This window comes from Erinaceus europaeus, chromosome 18, assembly GCF_950295315.1.
Source record: "Erinaceus europaeus chromosome 18, mEriEur2.1, whole genome shotgun sequence".
Lineage (NCBI taxonomy): Eukaryota > Metazoa > Chordata > Mammalia > Eulipotyphla > Erinaceidae > Erinaceus > Erinaceus europaeus.
In genome coordinates, this window is record NC_080179.1 from 2,810,854 (window position 1) to 2,824,816 (window position 13,963).

The window sequence follows — 13,963 nt, forward strand, 5'->3', positions numbered from 1 at the left end:
AGTCTGGTGAGTCAGTTTATAAATAATATTTATAGAAAGGGAGAAAAATGTGTGGCAAAACCCAGTGACTGAAGAACTTAGCTTCATGTGGTTGAGTTAGTTAGATTTCAGAAAGGCCAAGAGTTAACATATGTAGTGTTTGCAAAGTTTAAGCCCTTTCTCCCTTAGCTGCTATTCAGCAGGAGAGCCGATTTTTAATGTAAATCACACTTTTCTATAATTGGGAACAAAGATCATCCATGTACATCTTGCTTAGAAGAGAAGGTAAAGGTTACTTTGCATGGTGTTCAATGAAAAAGTCTCGACTCTTTCCAAGTGTGGGCAGAGTCACTGGCTGTTTACAAGACTTCTGAGTTTAATTGCAAGTCACCTCCTCTGTGCTGTCCTGTGAAGATGCGGCAAACAGAACTTTGACAAGACTGAGAGAAAGGACACGAGGCTTTTCATTTACATTTTCCCCTTTTTTCCTTTTAAATTAATCTCTTTAGATTTTTTATTATCTTTATTTATTTGTTGTGTAGAGGCAGACAGAAATTGAGAGGGTAGAAGGAGACAGAAAGGAAGAGAGACACTTGCAGTCCTGCTTCATCACTCCCTGAAGGTGGGACTGGGGCCTTGAACCTGGGTCCTTGCACATTATAATGTGTGTTCAACCAGGTGCACCACCACCCGGCCCCCTTCCATTTCTTTCTTAACCTCCACTCACGGAGCTGTGCCTTTTCTCTTGATGTGCATCTTTTCAAACCTCAGCACTCTCTTCCTGTCTCCTCTAGTCATCTGGGAGGGTGCCTTTTTGCTGGACCAGGTCACTCAGCCACCCGGCGCCTCCGCCTTTTGATGTCTCAGACCTCAGCTCTATTTTCCAAAGCTTTGCTCTGCTTGCTGGTTCGGACCCAGATTCCCCCAGGTAGGCTGTCATCTGATTTGTCTTCTCTAAGCAGGGCTGGCCTGCTCACTTTCTCACTTTTTCATTGTGGCTCAGGGATGCTTTAAAAATTCCCAAGATTTTGGACTGGGGAGATGGCATAATGGTTATGTTCATGACTTGCATGCTTGAAGTTCCAAAACTCCTAGTCTCAATCTTCAGCGCCACTGTGAATAGGAGTTGAGCAGTGTTCTTGTTTAAAAAACAAAGTAACTCTGAGACTGTTCCCACCCTCTGGGGCCATCAAGGTGGCATACATGAGTAGTGCACGGCTTCACCATGTGTGTAAATCCATGTTTGAGCCCAGCCCCCACTGCGTTGGAGGAAGATTTGCTGCTGTGATCTCTTTCCCTTTTTTATCTTTTGTTTTCTTTTCTTTTCTCTTCCTTCCTTTCTTTCTTTCTTTCTTTCTTTCTTTCTTTTTTTTTTTTTGCCTCCAGGGTTATCACTGGGGCTCGGTGCCTGCACTCCGAATTCACTGCTCCTGGAGGCTATTTTTATCCCTTTTGTTGCCCTTGTTCAAGTTTAGCATTGTTGTTTTTATTGCTGTTGTTGTTGTTGCATAGGACAGAAATAAATCGAGAAAGGAGGAGAAGCCGGGGGGGGGGGGTGGTAGTGGTGGAGATACACACTCGCAGACCTGCTTCACTGCCTGTGAAGCGACTCCCCTGCAGGTGGGGAGACAGGGCTCGAACTGGGATCCTTACGCTGGTCCTTGCGCTAAGTGCCATGTGTGCTTAACTCACTGCACTACTGCCTAGCGCCCTGATCTCTCTCTCTCTCTCTGTCTTTCTCTCATTCAGAAAACGAAAAGAAAAACAAATTAAAAAGAAGGAAGTTATCCTGGAGTGGTAAAGCCTTGGTAAAATAAACAAAAAGCAAACAAACAAAAACCCAAAACAAAATTTAATTTTCCAAGTGTAAGCAGACCAGACACTATCTGGTAACCCATATTTGGACTGTCACGGTGGCCCCACAGCCAGGGAGGAAGGGTTTGTGAGCTGTTCCTTTATTCTTTATCTAGAGAACAGATCTAGTGTTTGGGGGCGTCCTGCAGAATAAGAAGAATCTGATCTTCACATTGGAGGTCAAGAATGGGGAGGGAAATAATGCAGTGACGGCTTTTATTTAAAGACATCTTCCTCCCCCTCCTCCTCCTCCAGAGACCACAAAAGCACTGAGGTCGTGTGTTGGCCCCCTTCCGCCCAGTGTGCCAAGTCAGGTCTCCCTGCTGCCAGTTCTGGCCCTGCGGTGGGGTGGCTGTGTGCGGCTTTGGAAACAGAGGCCTTCCTAGGACACTGCCTTCTGCTCCCCTGCACTTACTGCCCTTGCAGTGGGCAGACATTCTTCCAAAGTGCTGCAGAAGTGCTCAATCAAGCAAGGCTGTCTGGAGGGGCCACTGCTGTTTAAGCCCTTTCCTGTAGACCCTTACTTCTCTCAACTGAATATTCTGCTCTCCCCATCCTTCCCCTCTTTCTCCTGGCCACTGCCTCCTCTCTCAAGTCTTTCTTTCCCTCTTGATTTTCCCCCCCTCTTTGTTCCCAGGATATCATGTTTTGACTCTGCAGGCGTCTTACTTGACGTGTCACTGGCGCAGAGATTATGGATAAGAGATGATATAACTTCTAGCTAATTTTTTTTTTCTTCAGTAAGTAGCAAGGAGATAAATGTGATTCCTGGTGGCCACAGAGATTTCTCTTTTTCTTTCTCCTTGGGAAGAGAATTTTTTTCTTGGGGGAGGGGAGAGGGAATGGTTTGCAGTAACTACAGCTGCTGTTGGTACATGTGTCCAATTTTTCATTTTTCTGCAAAACACTCTCCCCCCTAGACAACACTCTCCTCCGCCATCCTGCACCAGGACCTGAAAGTCCTCCCCACCCCCATCCTCAGAGTCCTTTACTTTGGTGCGATACACCAAACATAGTCCAAGTTTTCTGTTTATGGTGATGGTGGGGACTGAACCTGGAACTTCAAGCCTCAGGCAGGAGAGTCTCTTTACATAACCATCATGCTATCTACCTCTGCCCTCCTTTCTGTTCTTATTTCTCAGCTTCTGTCCATGAGTGATATCATCCCATGCTCATCCTTCTGTGAAGAGATTTCTTGATGTGACGTGAAATAAAAGCCATTTAAAACAGTATTTACTGGACCTGTTCATGCAGTGAAATGCTGATGTTATTATTATTTTTTTCTTCCTGATAGTTAATTTCAGTTCATGTTTTGGATGGAAGTTATTTGTCCTTTTCTTCTTTCAAATAATGGTCTAGTCACATATTTTTAATTATCCAAATTTATTTTGGGTTTAAGTTTAAAAACCTGTTTGAGTAGCTTGGAGCATACCATATGTTGTAGTTGTCAGGAAATAAAAGTCAGCGTGAGTGTGCTTCAGAATGCCGTGGCTACTGCTGTTTAATGCTACGTTGCCTACACTCGCTCTTAGCTCTGAACCAAAGCAACCCATTGTGCTCATCACCCATGAGGCAGGAAGGGGAGTCCCAGTTTGGGAAACAACTGAGCGTAGTCTCTAAAGCCATTTATAGGCTCATTTAAAATGTGGATTGCTAGAAGGATGGTAACAGTGTCACACACTATTGAGGCATGAGAACACGAGAAAGTCCTCTGTAGGTCAGGAATCAGAACGAGGTCTCCGTGAGACGAGGAGCAAGGCATCACGGTGTGTGGGGAGGGAATGTTGTTCTGTGTGTCTGACTCGAGGCAGATAGAAGTTAGACACAGGTCAAAGTAAGAAGAAACTTGATCACAGCTACTCCCTTTCCTACCCGACGCTCTCTGGATAGGCTTTGGACAGTTGTAGAAAATCTTAGGAGAGGTTTGAAAGGTCTGAGTCCAGAAGGCCCATTGTAAGATGGGAATTGGTGAGATTGTTGTCATTTGAAGGGAACAGAAAGACACTGGAGCAGGGAGAAGGCATCAAGGTTACGCAGAAAACTTCTGTGCCTGAATCTGAGTTCTCAGGTCCAACCCCTAGAACCACTGTCTTCCAGAGATGAGCAGTGCAGTATGAGAGAGAGAGAGAGAGAGAGAGAGAGAGAGAGAGGAGAGGGAGAGTGAGAGAAGGAGAGAGAGAGGGAGAGTGAGAGAAGGAGAGAGGGAGAGTAGCAGATAGCCTGAAACTATACTGATAAACAATTTGAAGTTCACACTGATTCCTGAGAGAAATTAAAACTTGCTCAAGATGGTTCCACTTATGAAGAAAACATTTCCAGTTGCAGCCCCAGGAGGCTGAGCAGATGATAGAGCAATGAAGTGTGGTGGTGGTGGTGGGGTGTGTGTGTGTTCCTGAGTTTGAGCCCAGCATTGCATATGTCAGAGTAATACTATTTCTCTCTCTCAGCTTCATAGACAAATAGGTCTTGACAAATTATATCCTGTCCTATAAAAATCCTTTTTTTCTTGACACCTGTAGACCTGCTTCACCGCCTGTGAAGCGACTCCCCTGCAGGTGGGGAGCCGGGGGCTCGAACCGGGATCCTTACACTGGTCCTCGTGCTAACCCACTGCGCTACCGCCCGACTCCCACATTCAAGCTTTATATAATGTCTCTGTCTATATAAAGACATCAGTTAGTTAGTTGGAGCCACACAACTGCACATATTAACATGCAGAAGGATTCGGGTTCAAGCCCCCCACTTCATGGGCAGTGAAGCAGGTCTGCAGGTGTCTGTCTTTCTCTCTCCTTCTCAATTTCTCTCTGTCCTGTCAAGTAAAAATAAAATAGAAAGAAAAAAAAAAGAAGGAAAACTGTCACCAAGAACAGTAGGTTTGTAGTGCTGGTACCAAGCAGCCTGGTAAACCTGGTAGAAAAAAAAAAAAAGCAAAGGTTTGTATTATTGAAATGCAGATGAATCCTTCTATCACTAAAATGCCTGCTATAATGGGGTGACAACCCAAATGGCTGTGCTGTATGAGTATGTTGTATGTTGGAATGGGGACTGATGATTAAGGCAGATGTTAGGGGAGAGTCTAATTAACCTGGAGATAGTCTGTGTCATGTTTTCATATACTGCCTGACTTCTCCTCCAGGATTCCTAGAAATCAAGACGTCAGCTGTGCAAAGCCACTAAACTATTGGCTCGCACAGCCAGTGCCCAGATACACACACAAGAAGCCGAGCAACATGTGTGTTCTCAGGGCAGGCGCCTCGTGGAATGAACAAGGAGTTCTTCCACTTGTTCAGAGTTGATGCTACTGGAAAAAAATTTTTGAGGGAAAAAAAAAAAGCCAAGGGATCTTTTGTTCCTTAACTCTGAATTTTTTTTTCTTTTCGGAACCAGATCTTGTCTCCAGAGAAACGAGACACTCCTTTGAGTGAACACAATTGCTTGATTCCTTCTAGCTCTGACCGTCTGACCTGCAGTGTGTCTTATTTAACTGATGAAATACAAGTCACTCTCCTTATTACCTTTATAATAAATATGTGGTACACCCCTTCCAAGCGAATTTCCTGTCTTGAAAGTCTACTACCAGCACCTCATTCATTCCTTTCAGCACAAACAAGAATGGTGTAACTTATTTCTCATAACACAGTGGATGTAGGAAGACATTTTTCTCTCTATTTAAATATGAAATATAAATAAATGTGGCAACTTTCCAACATTAAATGGCTTGCATAGGGGAATTTATATGGAGACCCATTTCTGTCTCAATTCAGAAGCTAAAATTTAAGGAAGGGCAGATCCTTAATACATAGACAGTCACCTTATAGAATCTTATTTTAAATTCCTTATAGAAAAAAAAATAGAATTTTGGGATTCAGACGGTAGCGCAGTGGGTTAAGCTCATGTGGCATGAAGTGCAAGGACCAGTATAAAGATGCCGGCTCAAGCCCCCGGCTCCCCATCTGCAGGGGAGTTGCTTCACAGGCGGTGAAGCAGGTCTGCAGGTGTCTGTCTTTCTCTCCCCCTCTCTGTCTTCCCCTCCTCTCTCCATTTCTCTCTGTCCTATCCAACAATGATGACATCAACAACAACAATAATAACTACAACAACAATAAAAAAAACGGGCAACAAAAAGGAAAATAAATGTAAAAAAATTAGAATTTTGCTATTGGTGTGTGTTGGGCTAATCATCCTCTCCATCGTCTTTGTTGGAAAGTGAGCCTTGGAGCAGAGTGGTGACGTACTTCACAACATTTAGAAAGAGTCTTAGTAGTGAAGCAGGTGTTTCTCTTTCTCTCTACCCTTAACTACTTACTGCTGTTTTTCACCCTCTATCAAAGAAAAAAAAAAAGCAGTAGGACCACTGAGTCTCAATGATAAAAGCCCAGTGGCAAAAGAAAGACTGAGATGCACCTGACATGGTGTAAGCACTCCATTCCATCAAGGCATGTTGAATGAAAGGAAATAATAAGCAAGTCGCTGATTTCTGCCTGCTAGTTCCTAGGATAAGGGGAAGACAGTCTTGTTGGAGAGTCAAAGATTAACCTGGCTTGAATACAACAAATGACTCAATGCTTTAACAACCAGGAGAAAGTCTAACCTCATCAGATGAAGAAAGGCCTACAAAAGCTGGATAAGGATAAGAGACGGGCTCACTTAATGACGGCCTTTTTGCTCAGTACCAGGCCACTCCATCGTTTGGGCCCCTGTCAGGGAATTGTTGGATTCCCACACAAATATGATGGGCCTGGACCTCTAACAGATCCCTCTCTCCACCATCATGGTCTCTTCCATTAGGAACGTCATCATAAGCCCCCCTGTGGCCTCTCCAGGACCTTTCCTCACTGCAGAGCAGCCATGGCAGGGACTCCCCGCTCTCTGAAGGGAGGCTGGTCAGCCTGCTCTGTCCCTCGAGGAAGATGAGTCCTGACATGTCTGCAGCCTAGAAGGTTCCCAGCTGTGACCATGAACTGCGAGCTCAGACTGACAGGGACTCAGAGGTCACACGGGCTCCTGTGCTAATTACGGATAGATGGGTCGTAGGTCAGACTGATAAGGTAAACAGTTAACGGTATTTATATACTATCTCCAAATTTGGGAGTGACTCTCTTGCCCTAATCCAACGTTCTAGTCCTATTATCAACTCTGATACCAATTTCCCCCACAGTACTTTTAGTCTACTTCCATGCTTGCTATCAAGCTCAAGCAAAAATCACTAAAATCATGAGCCCCTGGGAACATTACCTAAAAAGACTTCCTAGCTTTGTCCCACGCCAAGATTCCTATTCTCATCTGCTCTAGTCCTACTTTTTGGTTCCTGTTTATTTAACATTTTATCCTACTTTATATCTTACTGCCTTTCAGCCACCAAACTGCAGATGCTGCCATGATGCCATCCTGACCTCCCTGGGCAGACGACCTCACCCATGTGTCCTGGAACCCCCCCTCCCGAGAGCCCTGCCCCACTAGGGAAAGACAGACACAGGCTGGGGGCATGGATCCACTTGCCAAAGTCCATGTTTAGTGAGAAGCAAGTACAGAAACCAGAACTCCCATCTTCTGCTCCCCATAAAGTTCTTTGGTCCATACCCCCAGAGGGGGAGAAATGTTAGGGGAAGATGACCAGAGGACTCTGAACTCCAACTTCATCATGACCTGGAGAGAGAAAAGGAAAAAAGGGAGGGACATTGGGTGTAGCAACAGGTCTATGTGTGACTTAGAAAGGAAGAGAAGGCAGGACCATAGGAAAAAATGCAGAATATCTATAAATACAGTTCTAGAAGTAATAGTCAGCCCATGTCTGTGACCTTGGGAGACCACTGCAGTTTCCAATGGAGGGAGTGGGGATAGAACTCTGGTGGTTGGGATGGTGTGGAGTTATACCCCTGTTATCTCATAATTTTTAAAACAATATTAAATCACTAGTAAAATAAATAAGAAAAGATTAACCTGGCAAGCAATGTACCAGAGTTAAACTGCTAGGAGAGTCACTAAGGCTTCACTGATAAGCTGTTATTTGCTCTACGTATTATGGGGAGCAGGGGATTAAAAATAATTGGATGGGGTGTAAGAAGCCAGAAATCAGTCTGTGTGGAGCATGGTAAACCCGTTCTATCTACCTGCCTGTGTAGAGACATAGTTACTCAGCCTGGGAGTTTCTCCCAGAGTCCTCTAGCACTCCAATCACTAGAGTAGGCTTGATTCTTTCTTTCTTTCTTTGTCTTTTATTGCCACAAATTATTATTTATTATTATTATTGCTTGGGCTCGCTGCTGGCACTATAAATCCATAATTATTGGTGGCCATTTTGTTTCTTCCTGTTTTACTTTTTCTTTGACAGGACAGAGAGAAATTGAGAGGGAAGGGGAAATAGAGAGGAAGAGAGAATGAGAGACACCTGTAGACCTGCTTCACCAGTTGTGAGGCGTCCCCCCTGCAGATAAAGAGCAGGGGCCTGGATCCTTGAGCACTCAACCAAGTATACCACTGACCAGCCCCTTTCTTAGTTCTTTATACATTTAAATTTAGTTCCCTGCTCATTATTTTTCCATTACAAGTTCTTTGATCCTAGGAACTAGGATGATCTGATAGTGATTTCCTTTCAGATAGGGACTCTTCATTATTTTGTTTGTCATCAATTAATAGGGTGCTGGAGCTAGTGGTTCTTAGTATGTATTATACATTATAGTATAACCAGTATATATACATACATATATATATATATATATACATATATATATATATATATATATATACATTATAGTATAACCAATGTTTAATGATGAATCAAAGAATAAAGGTCATGGACTAAAGTAAGTTTCATAAGTTTTGGGTTTAATTAGAGGACAAGTAAAAGAAAATAATGTGGTCTTGGGAAGTAGTAACAACACAGTGATTGGTTTCTGAATATCTGGAATATTCAAAGTACAGGCATAGAAATTAGAAGGAACCTTAGACTTGGAACGTAAAGTGATTTGCCTGGCTTCCACACCAGATTTGTGGATGAGGCTGCACTTGAATTTGTAGACCATGGCTCTCAGTTAGTCTGTTTTCTATCAATTCCATTGTATCCTGCGTTGTTCTGACCACAACTGTAGCAGGCAATGCTGAGATTACATTTGGTTCATGGCAGGATGATGCAGTTGTGAGAGGGGGTGTGAAAATCATGTGAGGTAAAAGGTTCGGTGAGGACATTAAGAATATTACACTTGGGACAGAAAGTACTTGCAAAGGACCATGGGAAACAAGGGATACATGTAATGTTAACAACTAAGAATATTGTATCTTCTGGACAGAATGGATGGGGCTGGCGGTGATTTGACTTAGTAACTAAGAGGTGAAATGCAAGTAATGGACTGTGTGTAATACAGGTAATTACATCACATGAGCTTGGAAAAAAGAAGGTGACCACACTGTTCCTCAGCCTTTGTGAGAACTGTGTCGGTTTGCAAGGAGGTGGGTAAGGGCGCAGAACTTGGATGGTGGGTGTGGCCTGAAACTATTACCTCTGAAATCTTGTAACTTCATAAATCATTATTAAATCACCAATAAGAATCCTTCAACCGGGAGTCGGGCAGTAGCACAACAGGTTAAGTGCAGGTGGCGCAAAGCGCAAGGACCGGCCTTAGAATCCCGTTTCGAGCCCCCGGCTCCCCACCTGCAGGGGGTCACTTTACAAGCAGTGAAGCAGGTCTGCAGGTGTCCGTCTTTCTCTCCCCCTCTCTGTCTGTCTCTCCCTCCTCTCTCCATTTCTCTCTGTCCTATCCAACAATGACGACATCAGTAACAACAACGATAATAACTACAACAACAATAAAAAACAAGGGCAACAAAAGGGGAAATAAATAAATAAATATGAAAAAAAAACCCTTCAGTTATCATTTCTTCTGCTCCACAGAAAGAAAATAGAAGTCACTGCAGAAGCAAATCTGTACTCAATGAGAAAAGATAAGAATTGCCAGGTGACCTCACCAATGAGTCCAGGAACCCCACTTCTCCAGAACCCTAGTCAACCAGGGGAAGCAGACACAGGCTGGGGATGTGGATCCATCTGACAAACACCCATGCCCAGTGGAGAAGCAATTACAGGAGCCGGAACTCCCACCTTCTGCTCCCTATAAAGAATTTTGGTTCATACTCCCAGAGGGATAAAGGGGATGGGACAGGGAACTCTGGTGGTGGGGACGGTATGGAATTGTACCTCTGTTATCTTATAACCTCGTTAAGCATTATTAAATCACTAATAAAAGATTTTTAAAGAACTTCCCAAGAATTAAACCTCAAATTAAAAAATATAAATGTGTAATGGCACTAGAACTTCCTTTGGTGGTGTGATAAATTTTATACATGTATAGAGATGTGATGCTGAAATATGTTAGTATGACAAATTATTAGTGAATCAATAAAATAACAAAAAGAAATAAATATGAAGAGACTGGGACAACTGTTTCTCAAGACTATATTGTGAGTTCCGTTGGAATAGAAGTGTTTAATTTGTATTTCTCTGAAACCTTGAATAGTGTCAGGCACATAGTATAAACTCACTTAAGAATCAGCATGAATCTTTCAAAAAGAAATCATTCAAGGGGAGGTGAACATAAAGGTCAGAAGGAATGTATTATTAAGTCCAAGGACTTTTCCAGCATTTAGGTTTATGGTATTTTGGTTGAAGTTTGCACACAGTAATGTATCAATATTTAATGAAATAAGCCATTTCATAATAAGATGTCAAAGTCGATAGAATTGCTTTTTTTTTTTTTACATCTCTGTTAACTCTGTGATGCTGCATTTTTGTTCTTTGTTCTGGAGGCAGAAGGATTTGTCTTGCAAAGAAAGGCAGCATCACTTGCATCTCTGCACCTGTTCAACTAAATTCCATGCAGAAATCTGAAAGGAATTTGCTTTGTACAAGTATCTTAGCGATGATTTATGAAAGCACTTGAATGATGGCTATACCAATAGATTCACACTTTACAAAGTGATGACTAAACTAGGAAACCAGGGTTTTCACAGAGTCCTAAATCCTATTTAGGTTGTCACTTTTATTTATATCATAACAAATCTTAGATATCACTTCAGAAAAACTATCTTTCACTGAATATATTCAGAATGTGTTGATTCGATATGTGTTGCATTTTTACGGGATATATAGACACATCAGTACTTCAATTTCATGTGAAGTTCATTTGAAGGTTTCATCTAGATTTACTAGATGAGCCAGGGAAACCTCTGAAGAATAAAATAATAATAAAGCAATTATTTAATTTGTAAACTCAATCATATTCTTTGAATATTTTTCCCAAGGTGGTTATACCTATCTGTGTGTTCAAATCAAATAAAAGTCCATCCCAACTCATTGCTAAGGTCTTTCAGTTTTATGGGTTTAATTTTCTTTCTTATCTCACCATATAAATATGTTTCAAATGTATTTTTCTGTTTTCATGAAATTTTATTATCTTAGTTCCATTTCAAATAATGTAGGTTACTGCATTAATCATAAAGCTATTCATGAGGCTTCTGGCTGTGATTCTAACATTTTTAAGGAACTATACACTATAATGTAATATGGTGCTTCCAAGAATTCATGGTTTTTGTTTAACATTTAATGATGTTTTTAAATTCCCCCCTCCAGTTGTTAATTCTACTCATCTAAATTGTGCTCTCTCTAGATCTAACATGTAGCTAGTTTGGACTTTTCAGACATGCATTTAACTGAGAGATCCTATGATACTTCTCAAATAAAAACTAACTCCTTCTTTCCTCTCTTTTATGAGTTATACTATATCTTCCCTTTCCTTTGGCTTTGATTTAATTTATATGCCAGATATTTTTCTGCTTTGGGGATGAAAAAGGAAGATCAGGGAAGAAATTTGATGGAATAGACATAATTCAAAGATCTGAAATATTTTACCCTCACTCAATATAAAGTAAATTATTTTGTCTCTTTTCCAAATAGCCATCATTTCCCTTGATCTTGCAATCACTCAAAACTAGCCACCGAGTATTCTATAAAGTATTCTTGATCTCAAGATGCAGAGAAAAATGAAAAAATGGTACCTGCACAGATTGCACTAGCTTGACCATGTTTACATTTATGAAATACCGCAAATTTAAGAATGCCAGTATTTTCTCATCACTGAGTATTTATTATATATAACAAATACATGGGAAAGAAAAAAACTATATTGTGTGATATAAATAGTTTATTTACATTACAGAAAAACATCAAGACAATGTATACTATTTCAAATATATCCATACATAATCAAATATAGTTGTAGTACATGTATTCATTGGTGTAGATTACCACAAATGCAAGGCAACATGTGTAGACCTCTTGTCTTACTCTTTTGTCTATAATCCTGTATTGTGTAGTCCAATCTGTTGGTAGTCCGCCACTGTGCAACATGCTCCTTTTAAATCAACCTCGTGGACGCTCTGGTTGTGTTGTCTGAACTGTAGTGCCCTGTATTTTGCTTCTGCCTGTGAATTCTGTTGCTTCTGGGGCATTTCCTAGAAGGTTGGAAAGTTCACAAGTCTTAGTCCAGTGTTATTACCTAAGGTTTGGTCCTGCAATGATGAAGGAAGCTGTAAATTAGCATATTACTACAGTACGTTGGATGATTTTTTTTTTTTTTTTTTTTTACTTATTAGTAGAGATTGGGCTGATTTTGGTAGAGTGCTATGGTTTTTCCCCTTCTGTTTGCAGCTGTCTGTTGAGGAGACAGAAGCAGAAGTTTAAAAGGAATACACTTCAGGCACAAAAGATGATACAGCACAGAGCAGTCAAGGAATGAGTTTGCCTGGTCTCACTGAGAAGGTCTCAACACTGTTAAAAAGTGTTAGGAATGACTGCTGTGCTGGCACTTCAATGCCGCAAATTTAAATCCATTAGCATCAGAGAATGATTCAACAGTTAGTAAATGGTAAGTAAGCTGAATCTTGCTTTGTCATCCAGATACTGGCATACATGAATATTATAAACATTATCCCATCTAAAAAGGGAAGGAGACCCCATTATACTCTATAGCACGAGTGAACCTTGAGGACCTAGTGCCAATTATTACTCTTCCTATTTTTTTACTCCAATTATATGAATTCTCGAATGTAGTCAAATTCATAGAATGAGGAAGCAGTACGATGGTTTCGAAGACTGGGAACAGGAAGCAATGAGAGAAAATATTATAAACGAGAGATGTCAACTAGTAGCAATTACTTAGCATCTTTATAAAAGTTGTGCTGTCAAAGTACCTGAGACTCTCTCATCTAGATTTTTCCCTTTTAATGAATGACTACTTTGACTGTGCAAACAAGAGCCACAATGCAGCTTTCTATAAACCACTATGATAATGGACTGGAAAGTCTATGCACGTACATCTACGTGCGCATTTATTGTAGGTTGCCAGATCGATGTGCGTGAACAAGCATGAATCTGGAAATCATATTCCCAGTACTAGGAACTGGGAATGGAAAGTCTGTAAGTACAGGTCTTCTAGAGCTCTCTCTCCATTCCAGAGGATGTTCCGCCTCTCCCTCCACACTGTTTACGAGACACGATGAATTCACATGAGTCAACTAGTAAAGAAGTATTAGGGAAAAGAGACTGAAAAACTGGGGTGAGGGGAAGAGGACTAGAGAAGAGGAGGAGCCAGGTGAAGAAGAAAACTAAGAAAGAAAGAAGAAAATGAGGTCAATGTCTACTTGCTGCCATTTTGTTCATCATTGAGCGACGCGGTGTTTAGGAGCAGGACTTGAAGACAACGATCACCAGGTCATCGGGAATGGAGGAAGATGCTTTAGTTGGAAAGTTCAGAACATTTAAGCAGAATGTTTCTTTTTATTGTGTTTAGCATTGTATGTTTTATTTAATTAGAAACAGAGAGACCAGAACACTGCCTGACTCTGGCTTATGGCTGATCCAAGAATTGAATCTGGGACCCAAGATCCTCAAGCATGAAATGCTTTTGCATAACCATTATTCTATCTTCCCTGCCCAAGAGCATAATGTTTTCAAGTGAACAGAATGAATCCACAGTGGAAATGGTGTGACTTATTGACTAATATGACTCTTGGAAAGACTTTGAAAGCCTTGGATTCCTAGGAGAGATATGGGTAACAATAATGCTAATTTAGCTAATAT

At 41.3% G+C, this 13,963-nt stretch overlaps 1 protein-coding gene across 1 annotated transcript in view; it reads right to left on the minus strand.

Annotated features, from left to right (window-relative positions):
• Positions 1 to 10,265: 10,265 nt before the first annotated feature.
• TMEFF2 (transmembrane protein with EGF like and two follistatin like domains 2) overlaps positions 10,266 to 13,963 on the minus strand; it is a 135,237-nt gene continuing 131,539 nt past the window's right edge. Inside the window, exon 7 of the mRNA XM_060178279.1 lies at positions 10,266 to 12,336. Coding sequence (XP_060034262.1) covers positions 12,240 to 12,336 — 97 coding nt within the window. The 3' untranslated portion in view covers positions 10,266 to 12,239. The remainder of the gene's footprint in view (positions 12,337 to 13,963) is intronic.